Below are 23,140 nucleotides of genomic sequence, written 5' to 3' on the forward strand. Positions count from 1 at the left end.
TGCCTTTGTACATTAGATGTCCAAATTCGGCTCCTCGCCCAGTGTTTGAGGACCACGTGCTTCAAACACACTTCCTCTTGAGCTTTACAGAAAATGAGTGGAGTTGGAGATGTCAAATCGCCAACGTGGGTTCAGGAGCGGGACCACGCCTCAACCTCTACTCCACCAGTAAACACGCCCCACTCTCTAACCACACCTCTAATTACCCAGAAGCCCTACTTATAAGGCATATTCACAGCATCTCTTGTCATCTCTCCTCTCTCGACTCCGCCCTCCAACCCCATGTCTCTATCATCTTCACCTTAACACATCACCATCTACGGGGGGAGGGTTCTGAATCGGCTGGGCTGATTACCCGAGACAGAGCCCCCGTCCTGAGTCCCAGCCAACTCTCGTTGCTCGATCGTCGCTACATCGTCGCTACATCGTAGCTCGAGCGTAGCTCGATCGTCGCTACATTGTCGCGCCCCATCGTCGCCCCATCGTTGCCCCATCGTCGCCCCATCGTCGATCCATCGTCGTCATTTATTAATAAACATTTTTTCATACTCCATTGTTGTGGCGTGGTCCCTACATTCCAGCACTCACAATATCAGGCCAAATAAATCCTTAGAACTGAAATGGGCTACACATAGATTTGTCACAACCTCTGCACAAATAAACCCAGACTGGACCATATTTTAATTGACAATTGTTAATACGTTTTTAACACTCAGCAAATGTATAAATTGGCACAGGTAAAGCAGGTTATAAAGAGTCATTTGAAAAAAAATCTGCAAAATATACCATATTTTTCAATGTTCAATGAATTTGTCTTTTTTGTCTGTTATTACTTGTTAGTTTAGCCGTTCTACATCTGTCATTTAAGAAACATAAAGACTGCAATGTAAGTGAATAGGAAGTAATGCATTTTAGTTTTGGCTAAAGTCAGGCAAAAGAAATAAATGCACAAACGAACAATTTAATTTTATTGCCCAACATTTTATTCAATACCATCTTTAAAGTAAACATGATTTTGGCCTTCTACTAAAAAAAAGACACATTTCCAGTGATATGAATAACTTAAACAATCATGTACTCAACAAACAAATCAACCATTACAGACTTTAATTTCGATTATTGTGAATGTTGCCCCTCCCACAATATATATTATATACACCAAATATATTTGATTTGATTTATTCATGACCAACATAGCACTGTTTGTTATACTATACACTTTCTTTAAATTATAGCTTTCCATACATAGACTAGAAACAATAACAGTATGAATAAATCAAACAGGAATTCATTCTTAATGTGGCAGCTAAAACACAACAGCTGTCAGGTGTATGTACAGGATTGCTGGAACTAATAAACAACTTATCTCATATTTTGTCTTTTCTTTGGTGTAATCTTTATCACCTCTGCATTTCCTTCTATTGTCACAACACACTTCTCATATTCCATCCCTGTAACCGTGACATGTCTTTCTAAATGACCTGCCATTCCACTTGAATGGACATTGCAGGAAGTGTCGAGAGCATTTTCCTGTTTAAATACTTCTTTATTTACTCCAGAACTATAGTATTCTGCCTGATTAGTTGTTGTCTTTTGTACTGGTTGAACAGTGTTGTGTTTTTCTCTGTCCCATCTATTTGATTGTTTCATTTCCATGCTATGGTGAAGATCATATTTAGTAATCAGACGACGTTCCACCTTGACCGTCTCCTCTGATTTCACACGTGCATCTATGTTGCTCCCTCCTTGGCCATTGAGACTGAAGTCTGATTTTTCAGTTATTTTCAGTTTCTCTAAATTAATATTATGATAATTTTTCTCTTTTTTTGCCTCTGACACTAATTGTTGCTTCATTTCTGACTGGGATTCCTGCTCAATTTTAACATTCTCCTCATTTAAGCAATGCTCTTTATCATCACTAAACTCTGTGTCAGTGATGCTATTATCAACTTTACCTTCACTTTCCTTCTTTGATTCTGCCACATAAGGGTCACATGTTTGCAGACTTGAGGAGCTGCTTCCAATGTCTAAATCTTGAAATTTCTGACCTTTCTGATCAGCCTCGTCAAATGGTCCATCCCTCTTCTGCGCAGAACTGCCAGGCGTTTCTTCATTTTCCGGTTTGTTTGGATCTGGATCTTGGTCTTCCTCGGTTGTTTCGTTGATGTCTCCAGTGCCATTAAGAGGTGTTTCTGAAGTGGAGTATTTTAGAATAATCAGCATTATAATTGCAGTTGTGTTTAAATGTCTGTTTCATATATTCTCCTTTAGATGGATTTTTCTCTTACCTTTTAGTTTTTGGTAAAACAGTAGATAAGCACTTCGGGATCTAAACGGATATAATAGTACCAGTAATAGGTTAGTAGTTGTAGTTAGATACTTGGTGACAGGAGTGTCTGCAAGTAATCCACTAAGAATAAACCTGTAATAGCTTTGACACATGAATTTGTAGGGATTTCTTTTTTATTTGCCATTTTTATACATCAACACCTCTTCGGGGCCACTGTAAATTATACTTGATGATTCATACCTTTCCAGTGCTGGTGGAGCTTTGTGTGGAGCCTAAATAAGGAACACATTTTTTTAACATGCTCATTGAATTTGATTTAAAACATATTTTTAAAATCTCTTCTATTCAATGGATTGATTTATTTTTACATTTGCTTTGTTACGTTCAGACTTACCACTTGAGAGTCATTAAATTGATACCATTTGCCATCGTCCTGGGACCTGATAGTGGAAATATAATGTCCATATCTCAGTTCTCCAGAATGTTCCACAAGGGCATATAGTTCATACGACTGATTCTGTGAAGAATATTGAATGAGACATAACACAGAGTACAGTCAGTAACTTCATTGACGTTTTACATAGAACTGACTATTGGGAGCATTTACCCCTGATATCTGCAGAGTGTTGGGCACGTTCACCAGCTGCTTGACTTTCACATACGTCATGTATTTGTAGTCAAACTCAAAGCGCTTTAACAAAAGCACCAACACCTCTGGATGATGTTTCACACCACAATCCTGGGACAAACACGGGTCAAAACCATGTCAGACGTCACTCACAAATATCACTGTTACTCACCAGAACAGCATCACATTTCTCATCACAGGTCTCACAGTACATCTGATCATCTCCACTGATCTCTGACGAACGGAAGAAGTCCTCAATGCCTTTTTCCTGAAAAGGCATTTAATTAATTAATTAATTTTTTAAAACAACATTACTTTCTTGCTGTGTCTGTCAGAAAAGGCTTTATTTGCTCTCACCACGCTGTATTCATTGTTGTTGTCCACCAGAGGAAGAGGAAGCTGCCAGAATCCTGCTGGACTCTCAGTTTTAGTGTTGCACTTCTTACATGTATTTGTGTTTAAGAGCTCTCCATGGAAGATCTGTGAACAAAGACATAAATAAAAATAAAAATAAATCTTAATAAAGAAAGAATAGAAGCCAAAGCTCATATATGTCACCTGGGACGCCTCTGGACTGGTCAGACGTAAGATCTTCTCATAGTGCTCTGCTGCATCACGCTGCTCATGCACTAGAGAGACAGACCACAATCATTTCAATAATAATGTATTTGTATTTTTAAATAAAGTACTCTACCATTTGTAATCTTGAGTTTAGTTGTGATCTTAGATGTGTTGGCAACATGTTCTTCCAAGTCAATAAAAAGGTCTCTCAGCTCTTTGTCAATGTGCTCCTCTCCTGCATTGTTTCTAAAAAGATAATCATAAAGCATTTGACTGAAGAACACTTTCAATTCTGAATAAATGTTGCTGACTACAAACCTTTTGACTCTTTCTCTGAAGTCCTCTGTCATGAACAGCACCTGCAGGACACTGTTCAGGTAGTCTGTAACTCCCTGGTTCACTAATCCATGGTATTTTTTCTCTGCTAATGGCGAGTCTTTTTGATGAAACCCTGTACTGACCTTACCAGCCATTTCCCCAGCCACTCTGTAACTCTCATGTCCCAGGACTTAAACTTCAATAACTTCAAATAGTTTCTCTTTCATTTCTTTGCACTGAGTTCAAGGTGCACTGGAAAAACAGGTACCAGCTGATCGAGTGTAAGAGCTGTGTGGCAGTGGCACCATAAACTGTTCTTATCCTTCTTTCTTGTTTAATAATTTACCAGGAACTGCAGAGTATGTGTTTTATTTCATACATTTGTATTACACAAGAAATGCTAGAATACAATCTTTGTGCTCTGCGTTCAAAATGCATCGGACAGACTTGTTTTGTTGTTGTTGTTTTTTAAATGTTTCATTTTCAGGTTGAACAGTACACAATCGCAATACGAATGGGATAAAAGAAAGTGCTTCATTTACCATTGTACAACCACAGTGCCTTCGTACATTAGATGTCTAAATTCGGGCCCTCACCCAGTGTTTGAGGACCACGTGCTTCAAACACACTTCCTCTTGAGCTTTACAGAAAATTACTTCTAAAAATATTGGAACGATTTAATGCCATTCCAGCTCTCACAATATCAGGCCAAATAAATCCTTAGAACTGAAATGGGCTACACATAGATTTGTCACAACCTCTGCACAAATGAACCCAGACTGGACCATATTTTAATTGACAATTGTTAATACCTTTTTAACACTCAACAAATGTATAAATTGGCACAGGTAAAGCAGGTTGTACAAAGTCATTTGGAAAAAAAAATCTGCAGAATATACCATATTTTTCAATGTTCAATGAATTTGTCTTTTTTGTCTGTTATTAGTTGTTAGTTTAGCTGTTCTACTTTTATAATCTGTAATTTAAAAAAACATAAAGACTGCAATGTAAGTGCATAGGAAGTTATGCATTTTAGTTTTGGCTAAAGTTTTATAGTCGGGCAAAAGAAATTAATGCACAAACAAACAATAAAAATGTTATCACCCAACATTTTATTCTGTAACATCTCAAAAGTAAACATGATTTTGGCCTTCTACCATCACCATTACAGACATTAATTATGATTATTGTGAATGTTGCCCCTCCCACAATATATATTATACACACCAAATATATTTGATTTGTTCATGACCAACATAGCACTGTTTGTTATACTATACACATTTTTTAAATTATAACTTTCCATACATAGACTAGAAACAATAAAAATATGAATAAATCAAACAGGAATTCATTCTTAATATGGCAGCTAAAACACCACAGCTGTCAGGTGTATGTACAGGATTGCTGGAACTAATAAACAACTTATAACTTATTTAGTTTTTTCTTTGGTGTAATCTTTATCGTCTCTACATTTCCTTCTATTGTCACAACACACTTCTCATATTCCATCCCTGTAACCGTGACATGTCTTTCTAAATTGGGGGTGTCTACAGAGCCGCGGCGTGCGGCCAAAACTGCCATGTTATTTTGTGCCGCGGCTCCTGAAACTGCTGCGCTATTTGACCGCGCCGGGTTAGGGTTGGGGTCAGGGTTAGGGTTAGGGTTAAGGTTAGGGTTGGGGTTAGCCATTAGGATACATGGCAGTGCCGCGGTTCCTGAAACTGCTGGGCCATTTGACCGCGCCGCGGCTCTGTAGCCACGGCCTTCTAAATGACCTGCCATTTCACTTGAATGGACATTGCAGGAAGTGTCTAGAGCATTTTCTTGTTTAAATACTTCTTTTTTCCCCCCAGAACTATAGTATTTTGCCTGATTAGTTGTTGTCTCTTGTACTGGTTGAACAGTGTTGTGTTTTTCTCTGTCCCATCTATTTGATTGTTTATTTTCCATGCTATGAAGGTAAAGATCATATCTAGTCAACAGACGACGTTCCACCTTGACTGTCTCCTCTGAATTCACATATCCATCTATGTTGCTCCCTCCTTGGCCATTGAGACTGAAGTCTGATTTTTCATTTCTTTTCATTTTTTCTGAATTAAAAATCTGATCATTTTTCTCTTTTCCTACCTCTGCCTCAACCTTCTGCACTGTTGAGAAAGATTCTATATCTTTGTGGTTCACAGATGTGCAATAACCAGCACCAGTCTCTTTATGTGCAGTTGTTGTGTCCTTATAATCACTTTGAACAATGGCCCCACCTACATCATCTTCCAAACCATCACCTGCCTTCTCTTTATCTCCCTCCACTGATGTGAGGCTTTCTTTTGGGTGACATTTTGGCATGGGACTGTCACTTTCAGTAGAGCTAGGCCTCTTCTGATAAAGTCCCTGATCATGAGTTCTACAGATGATTCCATCATCTTTACAACCTTTTTCTCCGTTGTCATCGTACATTTTACAACTGCTTTCACTTGGTTTCATTTCTTTTTTTGATGAACTGTTTTCCTCTTCAAACGTTACATCTACTGGACTGGACGATGCGTTCATCATATAAAGTTCTCCAGATTTTGTTTCGTCTGTGCTATACTTGATTTTATCTATGATTTCATCTGTTGCATTTGTTGTTTGCTGTTCTAAAGATCTGTCTTGGCTAAGAGGTCTATTACGACAGTAATCTATTATGGCTGGATCTATTGTGGCTGGATTTTCCCCTAACGTTGCTTCTTCCCGGTCACTCCCGTGCTCTTGCTTTTCTATTGCCATATCAACACCTGGACACGACAGCCGACCCTCACATCCTCCATTATCTTCTGATTTGATAGAACATTCTCCCCGGTTTTCTACCTCACCACGTTTTTGTGCCTCGGCCATAGTATCTTGTATGTTATTAACCCAATATTGTGAACCAGGATTAAACTCCACGACAGATCCATTCTCACCCCCACCACCTTTATCACCCTTTGCATTCACTGAAGTTACAGTTCCTGAACTAGGGCTTTTATATGCTTCTTTAGATCCTGTCATTTCTTCATTTATCGGATTTATATTTGTGTTGACATCTGGGCATGAGGGCATATCTTCACATCCTTCACAATGTCCACAACAATTCTTACTAATTTCATTTTTTTCTTTCATTCCTTGGTCTTGTTCATTTCGCTCAAAGTCTGGTTTTGTGGAACCGCCTTCCTTTTGTACCTCTGTCAGATCTGTCTGCATAATTATTTTACTATTGTGTTCATAACTTTCATTAAGACCATGATTTGACTCATTGACCAATCTTTCCTCACCACTGTTCTTTGTATTCACTAGAGTTTCACTGTTTGTATTTATTATAACTCCATCACAATACGTTTCAGTTTCTGGGTGAACTGGTCTGTCCCATCTTTCATGATTTGATTGTATTTGACTGAGCTGATCAGTTTTTCCAGACTCTAATTGTTGCTTGATTTCTGACTGGGATTCCTGCTCAATTTTAACATGTTCATTCTCCTCATTTAAGCAATGCTTTTTATCATCACTAAACTCTGTGTCAGTGATGCTATTATCAACTTTACCTTCACTTTCCTTCTTTGATTCTGCCACATAAGGGTCACATGTTTGCAGACTTGAGGAGCTGCTTCCAATGTCTAAATCTGGACATTTCTGACCTCTCTGATCAGAACCTTGCTCCTGTTTTGGTTTCTTTGCCGTGTCTTCTTGTTGAGCCTCGTCGAATGATCTAGCCCTCTTCCGCGCAGAACTGCCAGGCGTTTCTTCATTTTCCAGTTTGTTTTGATCTGGAACTTGTTCTTCCTCGGTTATTTCGCTGATGTCTCCAGTGCCATTGGCCTTATTGAGCAGTGGAGTTTCTAAAGTGGAGTATTTTAGAATAATAAACATTACAATCACATTTTTTGTCTGTTTCATATATTCTCCTTGGATTTTTCTCTTACCTTTTAGTTTTTGGTAAAACAGTAGATAAGCACTTCGGGATCTATACGGATATAATAGTACCAGTAATAGGTTAGTAGTTGTAGTTAGATACTTGGTGACAGGAGTGTCTGCAAGTAATCCACTAAGAATAAACCTGTAATAGCTTTGACACATGAATTTGTAGGGATTTCTTTTGTTGATTCATGATGATTCATACCTTTCCAGTGCTGGTGGAGCTTTGTGTGGAGCCTAAATAAGGAACAACATGCACATTGATTTTAAAATCATATTTTTAAAATCTCCTCTATTCAATGGATTGATTTGTTTCTACATTTGCTTTGTTACGTTCAGACTTACCACTTGAGAGTCATTAAACTGATACCATTTGCCATCGTCCTGGGACCTGATAGTGGAAATATAATGTCCATATCTCAGTTCTCCAGAATGTTCCACAAGGGCATATAGTTCATACGACTGATTCTGTGAAGAATATTGAATGAGACATAACACAGAGTACAGTCAGTAACTTCATTGACGTTTTACTTACAACTGATAGACTATTTACCCCTGATATCTGCAGAGTGTTGGGCACGTTCACCGGCTGCTTGACTTTCACATACGTCATGTATTTGTAGTCAAACTCAAAGCGCTTTAACAAAAGCACCAACACCTCTGGATGATGTTTCACACCACAATCCTGGGACAAACACGGGTCAAAACCATGTCAGACGTCACTCACAAATATCACTGTTACTCACCAGAACAGCATCACATTTCTCATCACAGGTCTCACAGTACATCTGATCATCTCCACTGATCTCTGACGAACGGAAGAAGTCCTCAATGCCTTTTTCCTGAAGAAGCATTTCATTAATTTGAAAAAAAACTTTAACATTTCCTTTCTTGCTGTGTCTGTCAGAAAAGGCTTTATTTGGTCTCACCACGCTGTATTCATTGTTGTTGTCCACCAGAGGAAGAGGAAGCTGCCAGAATCCTGCTGGACTCTCAGTTTTAGTGTTGCACTTCTTACATGTATTTGTGTTTAAGAGCTCTCCATGGAAGATCTGTGAACAAAGACATAAATCAAACTATCTTAATAAAGAAAGAATAGAACCCAAAGCTCATATGTCACCTGGGACGCCTCTGGACTGGTCAGACGTAAGATCTTCTCATAGTGCTCTGCTGCATCACGCTGCTCATGCACTAGAGAGACAAACCACAATCATTACAATAAATTCAATATTAAAGTTTTTTTAATAAAATAAAGTACTCTACCATTTGTAATCTTGAGTTTAGTTGTGATTTTATATGTGTAGCAATCATATTCTTCCAAGTCTATGAAAAGGTCTCTCAGCTCTTTGTCAATGTGCTCCTCTCCTACATTGTTTCTAAAAAGACGATCATAATGCATTTGACTGAAGAACACTTTTAATTCTGAATAAAGTTTCCTACAAACCTTTTGACTTTTTCTCTGAAGACCTCTGTCATGAACAGCACCTGCAGGACGCTGTTCAAGTAACATGTTGATCCCTGGTTCACTAATCCATGGTATTCTTTCGCTGCTAATGTCGAGTCCTTTTGATGAAACAATTTTCTGACTTTACCAGCCATTTCCCCAGCCGCTCTGTAACTCTCATGTCCCAGGACGTTAACTTCAAATTGTTTCTCTTTCATTTCTGTGCGCTGCGTTCAAGGTACACCGGAAAAACAGGTACCAGCTGATTGAGTGTAAGACAGTGGATCTGAACCTCTATTATAATATCATATGCGCATTCACCGAACCCTTCTTAATTGGAAAAATCTAATATTTTTTTCAAATTCTGTGGCCCCATGCATGAACCTGACACCCCACAAAATAATTAATCCAAGCAAAACAAATTTTAAAGAAAGATAATATGATAAGGTATGTTATCATAGTTACACATCATCATATCATAGTAACTCAGTGTTTTCAAAAATGTGGGTTCATGCATGGGGCCACCGAATTCAAAACATAGGTATATTTTTTACTGGTGGACAAAATGAACCGTGCATCAGCATCACTGTGTTCAAAGAAAAAGAAAAACATAATAATGAATATTTACTGCAAATCAGTGTGACTTCTGCTGTTGCCACTCTCAAGTCATTTTTGCAACAAAGTCTGTTCCTTTTCTTCATTTTTATGTCCAGCATCCTTGAAAAGGATTGCTCACAAAGATATATTATAGTAGTTATAGAAAAGGACAAGGGAAATGGCCCCAGAGGCTGACCTTTTGGGGCCATGCTGGTGCCAAGACTTAACCCTAAAAGGAGGGCTGAGATTCAGGGTAAACTCTGTGGCCTGTTCCCTATTCCTTTTGGCCCTTTTGGGGCCAGGCTGGTGCCGTGTCTTAGCCCAGATATAAGGGGATTGATTCAGGCTAGTCTCTGGGGGCTCTGGCCTTGTCCTTTTGGTCCTTTTGGGGCCAGGATGGTGCCAAAACTTAGCCCAGAAAAGAGAGCTTTGATACAGGCTAGAATCAAGGGCCTTTTCCGTGGTCCTTTTGGGGCCAGGCTGGAGCTAAGACTTAGGCAAAAAAGGAGAGATTTGATACAGGCTAGACTCTGGGGCAATTTAACTGGTCCTTTTGGCCCTTTTGGGGCCAGGCTGGTGCCCAGAAAGGGGGGCTTTGATACAGGCTAGTCTGTTGGGACCCTGGTCTGGTCCTTTTGTCCCTTTTGGGGCCAGGCTGATATCAAGACGTTGCCCAGAAAGATGAGCTTTCATTCAGTCTAAAATATTAAGAAAGAATCACAAGACGTACCATCACAACAGTGGGTTACGTCTTTTTCAAAACCAAAAAAATTGTAATGAAAACACAAAATAACCTTCTTAGCAGTGGCACAATTAACTGTGACTTTATTTAAATTACATTTTCAGGACTCTGCTCACCCTGTTTAAGCTGCACTTATGTTCTTCATGATGATGGCCTTTTTTATGCTTCTTTCTTTCGTTTAATATGACCAGAAACTGAAGAGTACATGTTTTATTTCATACATTTAATTACACAAGAAATACTGGAATACAGCCTTTATTTTTCCTGAACATTAAGGAAATAGAGAAGTTAAAGTAGATTCAGAACCATACATACAAGGATATATAATCTGAAAGTGCAGTGTTTTAGTATTTGTGCAGGATGAAGAAACAAATCACCCAAACCAGGAACATAATTATAAAACATTCCTTACATCTGATACAATGCATGCCTAGTCATTTAGAGTGTTTTCTTCCAAAACAAGTGCAAAAACATTTACACATCCTGCTTTTGTGACGATTTGTTTCAACCACTTCTCCCTCAGCCTTAATGAAAGTTTGAGGATCTTCTTCTGTTTTGGGAGACTCATTGATTGTTAAACATTTCATCTTTTCAGCTAAACTATCAGGGGTTATTTCTGCCTCAGGACTTGTCATGTTTTGATGTGATTTATTTCTGACATTATCACTCAATTTTGCATTTTGTTTTGAGTAGGTTTTGATTTTCGTTTCCATTGATTTGCACTCTCCATCTCCTCCTCTAGCAGAGCTGTGACCTCCACCACGTGCACTATTCACTCTTTGTGATGGTTGGTTGTAACTGCTTCGAGTTGTTTTCTGGTTTGATCTTTCCAAGCATTGACGAGGAACATCTTGCTGAGGCTTCTGCACTGATGGTCCATTGTAATGTGCCTCTTCTTCTGACACTCTGGCAACATCCTTTATGTTGTTGTAATTTTGCACATCTGCTCCCACATTTGTCATTTTATATACCGGTACTTGGATTCCTTTCCTGAAGTTCTCTAATTGGAGATCTTGTGAATAATACTTGCCTGATCCATGAGAACTATTATGCCGCTCCACTGTTTCACTTTTAGTCCCTCCTTGGCCCTGATCCCTTCTACTCATTGGCGTTCCAGGATTATCATGCCTCCTACTTTGACCTGGATCAACACTATGACTTGGTTGAACTTGTTTGCAGAACCTTTGAACATCTTGTTTTGTGTATTCTGCTATTCCAGTGTCATGCTGACGGACATGTTGTTTGCCCCTCGTGGCATTTGATTGGCTGAACTCGTCTGATGAATATTGTGCTTGTCTCAGCTGCTGCCTCCTTGTCATTGCCTGGTCTTCCCATTGCCCTCCATCATATTGTGGATCTACACTGTTCACTTGTGTTGACATGCCAGATAAGAATTTAGCATTATTAACGTTGGAGTCTCCATACGATCTTTTTGCACGTGCATCTATATATTTTGCCTCTTCTGGATTTCGACTCGTTTCGTTATTTTTACTTGTTTTCACCTGAGTGTCGCCAGGAATTTCAATCTTAACGTTGGAGTCTCCGTACAATGTTTCGCCACGTGCTTCTATATATTTTGTGTCTTCTGGATGAAGGTTTTGACTCGTTTTGTTATTTTTACCTGGTTTCACATAAGTGTCGCCAGGCTTTTCAATCTTAACGTTGGAGTCTCCGTACGAACTTTCGGCACGCGCATCTACATATTTTGTGTCTTCTGGATGAAGGTTTTGACTCGTTTTGGTATTTTTACTTGTTTTCACATAAGTGTCGCCAGGCATTTCAATCTTAACAGAATCAGTGTAATTATGAAATGTTGAATGTTTGTTCACATCATACACGCTTAAGTTCTCATGAGATTTTTTGTGATATCTATCTTGACCTGACTTGCTTATTTTCAGTTTCTTTGCTTCATTTTCTTCGTCCCTTGAATAGTTATTAACATTATCCCTTCCAGGTCTTTTCTTCTCGACCTTTATTTTTGGCCTGGCTGGTTGGTCTTTTGTGAGAAATTTCTTCTTGAAATCTTTTGACTGTGTTTTGTCCTCCTCATTTTTCTCTGAGAAGCTGTGCTCTTCTTCAGTCCTATTGCACGGTGATGTGGCTGGAGAAATTTCTGATGCATCACGTGTGTCCATATTTGCAAATGCAGTGTCTGGGAAGAGAAAACATACTTATTGCATTTAGAAAGCAAAGTAATCATAAACTAGTCAAAAAAGGCCTGTGTCTTGCCCAAGGACTCAGCAGAAAGCACTAAATGTGAGCACATCATTATGATTTGATAGTTAAATGACAGGGTTTAAAGGCTCAGATGACTTTGTTGATTATTGATGACTTAGAGCAATTCGTTTTAAAAAACACTTCCCTCTAAACTTCCTGTGATTTTAAAGGTTCAATTTTTTCTCTCACAATTTTCCTCTTGGTTGATGTAAAACTATTTACTAAATATTCACCATGATAATGGGAAAAACAAGCATTTCTGTGGTAGGCACTCCAGCTGCTCTTTATAGCATGGAGAAATAAAAGCATTCGCACACTAATCCAAAGGTCGGGAGTTTGATTGTCAATGTGATTTTTTGGCTCTGGCATTATATTGTGCGTACCTTTCTTCTGTCGCCGGTAAAACAGAAGATAAACATAGTTGGACCTGGGCAGATGAAACAGGAGGGATTTTACATTGACTCCACATGAAATAAACTGATTAGAAACAAAACAAAACATACGTCTCTGTGGGATCCAGTTGGAAATGTTTGTAGCTCGACTGTTGAGAGAAAGAGATGCATTTTGACAGCTGTGTTTTGATTTAATTATGTTAAAAATTAGGATGATTTCAACATACCACTTGCACATTTTGGTCGTCAAAAATGTACCATTGTTCATCGTCCTGAGGTTTGATTCTTGCCATATAGTGTCCACTTTGCAGCTCTCCAAAATGATCCACAAAAGCGTACAGTTTGTATGTCTGAGTTTAGAAAAATATTAAAGCGGCTAAATGTCAGTGGATTTAAGTCTGATACTGAAACAGCCTCTATAAAATGTTCTACTTCACCTTCTTCATGTGCAGAGTGTCCGGCATCTTCACTGGGCAGTTGATTTTTACTTTTCTCACAGCCTTACCGTCAAATACCAGCTTAAAGCGCTTTAACAGGAGCACTAATACTTCTGGGTAATGTTTCACCACGCAATCCTGAGACAAATATGAGTCAGAAATAAGGGGTAAACTCTACACCAGGAATTATCAAATTCATTTTCTCAACACACCACTACTGTAACAACATTTCGGGTTGCACAAAATATTCCCAACACTATTTCAATAAATTTAGTTAATACAATAAAATATTGATGGTATTGTGATGGATTTTTTGTGAGAAATAAACAACATTGCTTTGCTAAATTACCCATCCAGTACTGAACCAGAATTAAACAAGGACTAGACTAGGACCAACCAGATCTGAACCAAGACTAAACCTGAATCAAAACAGGTCTAAAGAAGAATTGAACAAAGACGAAACCAAGACTAAACCAGATATAAACTAGTGCTAACCCAGAATGCACTACTGCTCTGCACTCACCAGAACTGCATCACACTTTTCATCACAGGTCTCACAGTACATCTGGTCCTCTCCACTGATCTCTGACTGACAGAAGAAGTCCTCAATGCCCTTTTCCTGGACACACAAAAACAAACCACATGAGTCTGAAGATGTAGAGCTCTTCCAGGCCATAAGTATAGTTAAAACATGTTTTACTCCCTAAAACAGGCCATGAATAGGCTCATATAGTTTTGGAGTAGTAAGATTTGTATTTAATTTGGCAGCAAAACTTAAGGAATACAATTATTCTGAAGAAGTGATTCATTCATTCAATATGAAGTTGGCAGTATTTAGAAAAGAAAAAAGTAAATTGGCTTTGAACTACAAGTGCAAAGATTCTTACCACGCTGTATTCATTGTTGTTGTCCACCAGAGGAAGAGGAAGCTGCCAGAATCCTGCTGGACTCTCACTTTTAGTGTTGCACTTCTTACATGTATTTGTGTTTAAGAGCTCTCCATGGAAGATCTGTGAACAAAGACATAAATCAAACTATCTTAGTAAAGAAAGAATAGAACCCAAAGCTCATATGTCACCTGGGACGCCTCTGGACTGGTCAGACGTAAGATCTTCTCATAGTGCTCTGCTGCATCACGCTGCTCATGCACTAGAGAGACAAACCACAATCATAACAATCATTTCAATATTAAACTTTTTTGAATAAAATAAAGTACTTTACCATTTTTGATCTTGAGTTTAGTTGTGAGTTTATATGTGTAGGTAACATGTTCTTCCAAGTCTCTGAAAAGGTCTCTCAACTCTTTGTCAATGTGTTCCTCTCCTGCATTGTTTCTAAAAAGACGATCATAATTCATCTGACTGAAGAACACTTTCAATTCTGAATGAAGTTTGCATTAAACTTACTACAAACCTTTTGACTCTTTCTCTGAAGTCTTCAGTCATAAATAGAACCTGCAGGACGCTGTTCAGGTAACATGTAGCTCCTAGGTTCACCAACCCATTGTATTTAGCTGTAACTAATAGGAAAATGGGTCGTGCACGAGTCATGCTATTTCAAGTGTTTATTTAAAAAAAAAAAAAGATTGTTTCTCACCTGTTTTCTGTGTCGCCATTTCTCATTCATGCACATGTCACATACCTTTACGATAAACACAGTCCATGACAGGTGCCTTGTCTCTAATAGGTTAGAACAGTTGAACCAGTTGAACAGCGCTTGTCCCAGATCGTGCGTTAGTTTCTTTTTCCAATGCGAAAGTGACGGACGATGCGTTCAAACTGCGTCGGATAAAAGAAACGCGAGAGGTCTGTTGGATTTAATATGCATATAAAGTATTGGGCTTGTGGAATAAAAGACGAATACTAGTAATAGTGCCATCATTTATCTACCAAAATACATTTTGCATTCGTTTTTTTGACCATTTAAAATGACCGTTAACACTAAAAATGTGTACGTGCTCTCAAATAATCACGCTCTATCTGTAGTCTATCTGCAGCTCCTTATTGTGGCTATAAAAGATGTAGAATGGTCCAAAAGTCCAAAGGGGCTGACAGCATCATGTCCATTACCTCTGTGTGTGTGTGTGTGTGTGTGTGTGTGTGTGTGTTATATCATAATAGATCCATGGTGTATACTCAGAGTGTTAAGGGCTGACGTGGGGACGATGTGTGTTCTGAGGATTGTTTTTAAGTGCTGTAGTTTTCACTTTCCTTTTCTTGTAAATGCATTATGTGTCAAAAATCCTATAGCCCCTTTGAAGGCTAAATGTTGGACTAAATAAATAAAACAATTGTAATAATTATACATTGACTGGAATATATTTTATTTATACAATTTCAAATGATATATCTTATTTTGTGTGTAGATTGTTTTTCACGTTTCTTTTCCTGTAAATCATGAGTCAGCTGATAGTCAGGGAGTGTCACTCTCTGAACTTGTAAACAGATGGCAGGCAGTCTTTCCACAAGTGAAACCAATATGAATGAATCAACTCACAAAAACAGCAGCTTTTTCCAGATACTAAACATTTAATGAGAGAAACAAACATTGTAACCATGAAACAAAGATCAGTCGTGGTGCTGATGCCACATCTACACATTGTTCCCTCAAATACATCTACTGATTTAGAGACTTTAAAAGCAACGATTGTTTAAGTGATCAATCAATAACTCCCTTGTTTACACATACCACCCATGTCACAGTTTTAATGCCAGCTTTCTATTTGTCTAGCACTGTTAGAATCACAAGTTAAACATGTGTCACTAATCTGACCTCATGTTCTGCTTTTTGCTTCGTATTGCCTTGTCTTTCCTTTGGTTTAAACTTGAGTGTTTCTGTTTCTCCTGTTTGGGTCACATCCACACTCTCAACTCCATCAAATCTGGATTCATGAGCTAAAGCTCTTTCTTTACGTCTTGTATCTGTCCTCGGCTCTCTCGGCTCTGTTTGGCTGCAATCTGAGCTCTTTGACTGGCGGTTGTGACAAATGCTTCTCTTGCAGTCCTCATTGTCTGGATATGGCTGGGGAGAGGAATTAACCTCCTCTACTGGCTCACTTGTTACTCTTACCTGTGAACAATCCCCATCTATTGTCTTTTCATGTTCTCCTTGAGTTCCCATTTTCAGCCTAAAACATAATTTAATTTTTGGTCCACAGTGCTTTTGCCTCTCTCTTAGACCAGATTCATACAAGCTATTTGTCTTTTCATCCAATGTATTCATTCTCTCCCCATCTGATTGCTGGTTATAAAATTGGTCCCAGTTACTGGTCCCATGCGATTGGTTGACGCTGCTATTGTCACCTTGTGGGAGCATTGAATCCTTACATTCCGAAAAGCTCATTTTGCTAAAGGAATTTGTAAAACTGTCCATATCAATGCTGCATGTTTCCTTTCTGTCTGAAATCTTACAGTCCGCTTCTTTTCCCTCCTCAAATCTCTCTTCATGATCACGATTGTTCTCCGGGATCCTCAATATTCTCGGCGTTTGCTCATGAATAGCTTCACCGTTGTTGATGGTTTCATCCAACGACATTGGTTCAGCTCTGTCGTCCTTACTTTCAGGTGTCACAGTTGCATTACTAATACTCTCTTCTTCCCCCTCTTTCTCTTTCTCGTCATTAGTGTTTTGGTCTGCAATAGCTTCTTCTACTTCGTGAGCGGAAACTTCTTCTGTGGGAAAGGAAGTGAGTGGATTATTAAAATGTATGAGGTTTTTGCAAGTTGAGTCCTTGTTTTTCCTTGGTTCAACCCTATTTTGTCATTTAAACATATATGTAAAAAGGAAATCCCAATATTCACTGGTTTAAGTGCTTTTAGATCACGGTTCATACCTTTCTGTTTACAGTAAAATAGTAAATATGCGGCCGGGCATCTGCACAAAACAACAAAGTTATGTTGGTCAGTTGCTCTAAATGTGTTCACAATTCATGTATGTATGTTATTGTAATGGAGAATTAAGATAAATAAAACATTGGTAAACCTACTTGTAATCTGAATGTCCCTGAAAACTCTGAAGGTGCTGTGAAAAGAGGTAAATATATTATGATCAAGTAATTTCATCATTCATCTTCTAATCTTTGCACTTACCACTGAGATGTCATCAAAAGTGTAACATCTGCCTTCATCCCTGGATATGGCTCTTGCAATGTAATGTCCATAGCTGAGTTCTCCGCAGTGCTCCACGCAGGCATACAGCTCATACGTCTGCTCAAACACCCACAGTCAGAACCAGAATAATCTCTTGTACATACGCTCAACCTTTAAAGGCACAAAGATACTCCACCAGCGGCATGTGCAGAGTGAAGGGCACCGCCATCGCAGTGTTGTTTTTGACATTTCTCATATGTCTGGAGTCATACTCGAAGCGCTTGATCAGAAACACCAAGACCTCAGGGTGGTGCTTCAGCTCGCAGGACTGGAGGAAAATAGCACGAGTTAACTAGTTGTGCTCAGATGATATTTACAAATCTCAGTTACTCACTAAGGAAGCATCACGTGTTTCATCACATTTCTCACAGTACATCTGCACATCCTTATGGAAAAAGTCTACAAGACTTGTGAGCTGAAAAGATTAAGATGGTTTATAATTTTGTGAAAACATTCATACTGTATTGATTCATTGCAGTTCGGTTCAGTTGGCTCCATACCACAGAGCAGCCGTCCTCTGAGTCCACCAGAGAGAGGGGAAGATGCCAGAATCCTGTTGTGCGTTCTGTCATATCGTTACAATGCTGACATGTGCTTATGTTTTTTAGTTCTCCGTGGAAAATCTATGGAGGCAAACGAGAATCATTTTCTTATCAACTCAAAAGACTTAAACGTGTGCAGATGAAGTCAGTACTTGAGACGCCTCTGGACTGGTCAGACGTAGAATCTTCTCGTAGTGCTCTGCTGCATCGCGATGCTCATGCACTGCATAAAGCACAAACATGTTTTGTAATCAGTTACGTTTAATACAAGAGCTGCAGTGTGCGCACGAAGTACCATTGATGATCTCCAGTTTCCGTGTGATGTTGTACGTGTAAGCCCAACATTGTTCTAATTCACTGAACAGATTGCTCAGCTCACGATCAATGTGCACTGTCCAGGGATCGTTCCGTACATGACTACAGCAAAATAACACATTTAGAAACACACTATGTGCAAACCAAATGGAACTGTATCTTTCTACATACTTTTTGACGCTCTCTCTGAAGTCTTCAGTCATGAACAGTACTTGCAAAACGCTGTTCAGGTAACATGTAGCTCCTAGGTTCACCAAGCCATTGTATTTAGCAGCTAAAACGAAAAATGTGTTATTTCTTAGTTAAGGTAATCAAACCTAAACACAAATGTACCTGTTTTTTCTGACATTACAGAGTTGCTTAGTGTGAAAATGGTAAGAGTTTCATCTTGGGGTGTGTTAGAAATACCTTGGCACTAATGACACTGACTGAAAAGCACAAGGAAGTGCTGGTACAAGCTTTGAATAGCTTGAACCAGCTGGTGCTGTTTGATTATTTGCTTTGTCTGTTCCTCTTTGTTCTTTATCTATTCCACTACAATATTCCAAGTCTGGAGCCATGTTGACATCACAACTGTTTCAAAAATGTCTTGTTACGTCTACATTTTAATCCCTGAGCCTTAACAGTTTATTCCTATGGATTTTTAAATGTTTAATAAAGCCATAAATCTGGTTTAATAAAACATGACTCTTACCTTTACGTTTTTGGTAAAACAGTAGATATGCTGTCTGGGACCTGAACATGTGCAACAAGAAATCAAACGAAACCCAAAATGTTAAGAGGGACCTAAATGTGGAGATTGTCATGTGACTTACTTTTCCGTAGGATGCCACTGGAAATATTGATTCCTAGACTGTTTTACAAGGTGTACATTTTGAGCTGCTTCATATAGTTGTTTCTAGTATACATTACTTTCTTTCAGTAAAACATTTAAGCTTACCACCATGACATTTGAGTCGTCAAACGTATACCATCTTCCATCATGGTGTCCTTTGATTGTTGCTATATAACGACCAAATCTTTGCTCTCCTAAGTGCTCAACAAAGGCGTGCAGCTCATAGATTTGATTCTAGAAGAGATGGCAAACAAAAGCTGTTAGGATCCTGTGTTGTCTATACTGCATCTAATTCATCTGTTAACGTCACCTGAATGTTCAAGACTAAAGGCACATCCACAGAACTGTTGATTTTAATATAATTCCCAAGAGTCAAGTCAAACTCAAAACGCTTTAACAGAAGCACTAAGACCTCTGGAGCATGTGTCATTTCACATTCCTATGTAAAAAGGTCAATGATCATTTTAAATTGTCTTTTTTACTTCAGTAGATTCACTGTTACTCACCAGAACGGCATCACATTTTTCATCACAAGTCTCACAGTACATCTGATTATCTCTGGAGATCTTTGACGGGCGGAAAAAATCCAAAATGCACCTTTCCTGTAAAATGATTGAATTAAAAAAGTGAGTTCAATAAACGATAAATGGAACATTATTTTTATGGGCTGAATATGTGCCATGTGTATCTTTTATTTGCACTAGTCGGGACATTTTTGTATTTCTATATATTTTTGTATTTGATATGTACAGTATATGGTAAAAATGTACATGTAATGTAAATGTGATTATCCTGCAGTAGGTTTGCTGTATCCGTGGTATAAATATTATATTGTCATATTATTGCTGAGTGTGATATTTTCTGTAAATGGCATTTCAAAATGTTATATTGTAACAGGCCGTTTGTATTGACAGACATTGTGTAACATTATGACAAAGTGTGTTTGTCATCCTGGTATAATTTTGGGTGATTCCCAACTCAGCCAAACAGTACAACAACAGTACACAACCCAGATAACTTTGCAATTATGTTTATTTTCCTCCTCCTTTGTGATATTTCTTGTCGTGCTTTCGATAGTACTTTAGTTATGTCGTTTTAAACCAGACAGGACTATAAAGACTTAATTTGATTCTCTTGATTAAAGTCTGTTCTCTTACCACACTGTAGTCATCATTATTGCTGAGGGGAAGAGGAAGGTCCCAGAATCCCGCTTCACTCTGAGTCGGAGTCTGACACTTCTGACATGTATTCCTGTTTGTCAGTTTTCCATGGAAGATCTAATGACACCAACAATCGACATGAGTTTACATTCGTGTCACTTGTTATGATGATGTTTGTACCTGAGACGCCTCTCGATCGGTGAGACGTAAAATCTTCTCATAGACGTCTGCTGCGTCACGCTGCTCATTCACTGAGGAACAGAAATATTACAATAACAACCAAAGGGATGAATTAGTAAGTTATTTTGGGAACTTTACCATTGTTGATCTTCAGCTTCTTTGTGATATTGAGTGTACGAGCACGTTTTTCATCTAACTCAAGGAACAGGTCACTCAGCTCACTATCAATGCACTCTGTCTCTGGATTATTTCTCACGTGGCTGTGTAAAATAACATAATGCATTAAACATTTAATGAGGGAAATGAATATACACCTGATATAATGTATCATTAATTATACACTCAACAGGTTTATGCGTTTGACTAACCTTGTGACTCTTTCTCTGAAGGCTTTAGTCATGTAGAGCACCTGCAGGACACTGTTCAGGTAACATGTTGCTCCTTGGTTCTCTAACCCATAGTATTTATCTGCAAAAACATGTGTGGCAGTACGAGTATTTTGATATTGTTTGAATGGTAAGTTGTCCAACAACGCCACCCCAATTTAAACTGGGGAAAATTAGTAAGGCACGCAGATAAGGATTACTGATGAGACAGAGACAGTTCCATAAATTACAACATGTTTATTATTTAAATAGATAATGCTAACAATCTAAAACACATTTTAACCAAGACCATAATATTTTTAAACAATCTAACCTAAAAGCTAAAATGCTACCACTCAACACCACGCACACACACATACACATGAATAAACTCAATAAGACCGTTGGAGGGGGGGCTGAGGTTTAGCCGTGGAGGTAAACAAATGGGGCAGTAACCTAATAAGAAAACGCCAAAACAACAAAACAGTGCACCGCAAACCAAAACGCGGGAACCACCACCAGGGGAATCCACCACGGTGTCAGACCATCAGCCCCTATAACACAGAAACATGTATTAAAAGCGGTACATAATTTGAGTCCAGTGTAGGCACGGCAAAGGGATATGCAGGTAGAGCAGCAGAAAAATGTCTATATCGCGCCCATGCGCGTTAGCGCGACACACCCAGCGCAGAGCACGGGAGAGCACAGTCGGGCAGCGTGGGGGCACAATCATGCGCCGGCCTGCGCCGTCAGTCCGACCAGGAGGATGTTAGTCCGCGCAAAGCGGGTTACTCCGAGCACAGCGGCAGCAGCAAAGCGGCCAAGCGGAGCGGCAGCAGAGCGGAACGGCAGCGGCAAAGCGGAGCGGCAGCAAAGCGGCAGCTCCTACGTACAGCGGAGGAATCAAACACTGAATTTGGTTGTTAACACTAGTTTGCCACTGACCCAGGCATACTTACTCTTTGGAGCGCGACTTAGAGCTCCGATGAGGGAGAGGCGAGAGCGAACAGCTACGTCAAAGCCTATAAAACAGGAGAGCCTAAGCGCGTCAGACGATCGCGGATCTTAAAATGAGGGGCGCTTACCTAAGCTTGCGGTAGTGAGTGACCCGCATCTGTGGTTACAGGTGACTGTCCGTGCTAACAAAAAGGAGTCTAAGATTAGAAGACAGTCCACAAAATTTAGGAGGGAGACAGCGCTCCGCTTACCTGCCGTGAGGCGCTGGAGGAACGCGGAAGTGTGACGCCGGTGGGCGGGCACAATGCGAGAGGCCAGAGGGAGCGTAAAAATCAGGGGGGGCATTTTTATGAATGGCGACCGGCATGAATGGCCAATGAGAACGCGGGCTCAGATCTAAGGGCGGCCCAAAATGCGATATGGCCACACATGGTATAATCACATTTACACTTACTAGTATCGTGGTTAAAGGCTGAACATACCTCCAGACCCCCAAACCTCTGAAGGCTGACACATTCTGCCGAATAAAGTGCGGATCTTGTTCATGTTACAAGACATAAACCTCACTCACTGTGGCTGTATCAGTTTCTTTTTCACATAATACCGTGAGGGAGGAGGGAAAACACAAACCGGCTGCTTTCAGGGCGCAGAGGAATTACAAGCACCAATCAAGACTGTAGACTATATGAAGGTGCGAAATGGTGATTGTCCGCTAACCCTAACCCTAACCTTGACCCTAACCCTAACCCGGCGCGGTCTAAAACGGCGCGGTCAAATAGCCCCCGCAAAAAAACATAAAAATAAATATATATATAAAGGCAATACAAGAAATGTATACACACAATACAGGATCCGTAACACCATCAATAACATACTTTTATAGCCTATTCTATATCCATCCATCTTCTTTCGCTTTTCCGGGGCCGGGTCGTGGGTGCAGCAGACTGGACTCCCAGACTTCCCCCTCCCCAGACACTTCTTCCAACTCCATCCATCCATCCATTTTCTACCGCTTGTTCCCTTTTTTGGGGTCACGGGTGACTGGAGCCTATCCCAGTGACTTCGGGCCTTAGGCGGGGTACACC

The 23,140-nt window shown here is 39.4% G+C and overlaps 4 protein-coding genes across 4 annotated transcripts; all 4 read right to left on the bottom strand.

Annotated features, from left to right (window-relative positions):
- Positions 1 to 960: 960 nt before the first annotated feature.
- LOC140371738 (uncharacterized) lies at positions 961 to 3,542 on the bottom strand. Its single transcript, XM_072458945.1, has 8 exons — positions 3,477 to 3,542; positions 3,276 to 3,398; positions 3,091 to 3,186; positions 2,898 to 3,029; positions 2,685 to 2,807; positions 2,531 to 2,562; positions 2,289 to 2,329; positions 961 to 2,192 (listed from the first exon to the last, which is right to left on the bottom strand). The coding sequence occupies exons 3-8, from the start codon at positions 3,130 to 3,132 to the stop codon at positions 1,363 to 1,365; spliced, it is 1,200 nt and encodes a 399-aa protein (XP_072315046.1). The 5' UTR covers positions 3,133 to 3,186; positions 3,276 to 3,398; positions 3,477 to 3,542; the 3' UTR covers positions 961 to 1,362.
- Positions 3,543 to 4,977: 1,435 nt separating this feature from the next.
- LOC140372157 (uncharacterized) lies at positions 4,978 to 9,323 on the bottom strand. The gene is made up of 10 exons (XM_072459438.1): positions 9,169 to 9,323; positions 8,988 to 9,100; positions 8,845 to 8,915; positions 8,654 to 8,776; positions 8,471 to 8,566; positions 8,278 to 8,409; positions 8,070 to 8,192; positions 7,930 to 7,961; positions 7,733 to 7,773; positions 4,978 to 7,648 (listed from the first exon to the last, which is right to left on the bottom strand). The coding sequence occupies exons 1-10, from the start codon at positions 9,321 to 9,323 to the stop codon at positions 5,223 to 5,225; spliced, it is 3,312 nt and encodes a 1,103-aa protein (XP_072315539.1). The 3' UTR covers positions 4,978 to 5,222.
- Positions 9,324 to 13,537: 4,214 nt separating this feature from the next.
- Positions 13,538 to 15,128, bottom strand: LOC140371827 (ubiquitin carboxyl-terminal hydrolase 47-like). The gene is made up of 6 exons (XM_072459038.1): positions 14,967 to 15,128; positions 14,775 to 14,887; positions 14,632 to 14,702; positions 14,441 to 14,563; positions 14,077 to 14,172; positions 13,538 to 13,691 (listed from the first exon to the last, which is right to left on the bottom strand). Exons 1-6 carry the CDS (start codon positions 15,101 to 15,103, stop codon positions 13,545 to 13,547), a joined length of 687 nt encoding a protein of 228 aa, XP_072315139.1. The 5' UTR covers positions 15,104 to 15,128; the 3' UTR covers positions 13,538 to 13,544.
- An 814-nt stretch (positions 15,129 to 15,942) lies between these two features.
- On the bottom strand, positions 15,943 to 22,664 carry LOC140371826 (uncharacterized). Its single transcript, XM_072459037.1, has 20 exons — positions 22,538 to 22,664; positions 21,102 to 21,201; positions 20,872 to 20,993; positions 20,734 to 20,804; positions 20,551 to 20,670; positions 19,900 to 19,995; positions 19,704 to 19,832; positions 19,499 to 19,627; positions 19,374 to 19,411; positions 19,253 to 19,293; positions 18,730 to 18,832; positions 18,539 to 18,660; positions 18,396 to 18,466; positions 18,202 to 18,324; positions 18,036 to 18,116; positions 17,838 to 17,969; positions 17,642 to 17,758; positions 17,539 to 17,573; positions 17,386 to 17,426; positions 15,943 to 17,224 (listed from the first exon to the last, which is right to left on the bottom strand). The coding sequence occupies exons 1-20, from the start codon at positions 22,611 to 22,613 to the stop codon at positions 16,302 to 16,304; spliced, it is 2,670 nt and encodes an 889-aa protein (XP_072315138.1). The 5' UTR covers positions 22,614 to 22,664; the 3' UTR covers positions 15,943 to 16,301.
- Between the last annotated feature and the right edge of the window lie 476 nt (positions 22,665 to 23,140).

Source organism: Eucyclogobius newberryi, unplaced genomic scaffold (genome assembly GCF_026437365.1).
Source record: "Eucyclogobius newberryi isolate DKJ021-1_F unplaced genomic scaffold, fEucNew1.0.hap1 SCAF_22, whole genome shotgun sequence".
Lineage (NCBI taxonomy): Eukaryota > Metazoa > Chordata > Actinopteri > Gobiiformes > Gobiidae > Eucyclogobius > Eucyclogobius newberryi.

Coding starts and splice junctions, on each gene's coding strand:
- LOC140371738 (XM_072458945.1), bottom strand. CDS start 3,132: ATGTACTGTGAGACCTGTGATGAGAAATGTGATGCTGTTCTG. Junction 2,808..2,897: donor ACACTCTGCAGATATCAGGG/GTAAATGCTCCC, acceptor TATTCTTCACAG/AATCAGTCGTATGAACTATA. Junction 2,330..2,530: donor GCTCCACCAGCACTGGAAAG/GTATGAATCATC, acceptor ATATCCGTTTAG/ATCCCGAAGTGCTTATCTAC.
- LOC140372157 (XM_072459438.1), bottom strand. CDS start 9,323: ATGGCTGGTAAAGTCAGAAAATTGTTTCATCAAAAGGACTCGACATTA. Junction 8,193..8,277: donor ACACTCTGCAGATATCAGGG/GTAAATAGTCTA, acceptor TATTCTTCACAG/AATCAGTCGTATGAACTATA. Junction 7,774..7,929: donor GCTCCACCAGCACTGGAAAG/GTATGAATCATC, acceptor ATATCCGTATAG/ATCCCGAAGTGCTTATCTAC.
- LOC140371827 (XM_072459038.1), bottom strand. CDS start 15,103: ATGACTCGTGCACGACCCATTTTCCTATTAGTTACAGCTAAATACAAT. Junction 14,564..14,631: donor CCAGTCCAGAGGCGTCCCAG/GTGACATATGAG, acceptor CTTTGTTCACAG/ATCTTCCATGGAGAGCTCTT. Junction 13,692..14,076: donor AAAAGTGTGATGCAGTTCTG/GTGAGTGCAGAG, acceptor TATTTGTCTCAG/GATTGCGTGGTGAAACATTA.
- LOC140371826 (XM_072459037.1), bottom strand. CDS start 22,613: ATGTCTTGTAACATGAACAAGATCCGCACTTTATTCGGCAGAATGTGT. Junction 21,202..22,537: donor AGAGGTTTGGGGGTCTGGAG/GTATGTTCAGCC, acceptor ATGTTTTTGCAG/ATAAATACTATGGGTTAGAG. Junction 17,225..17,385: donor ATTTTACTGTAAACAGAAAG/GTATGAACCGTG, acceptor CCTTTCCCACAG/AAGAAGTTTCCGCTCACGAA.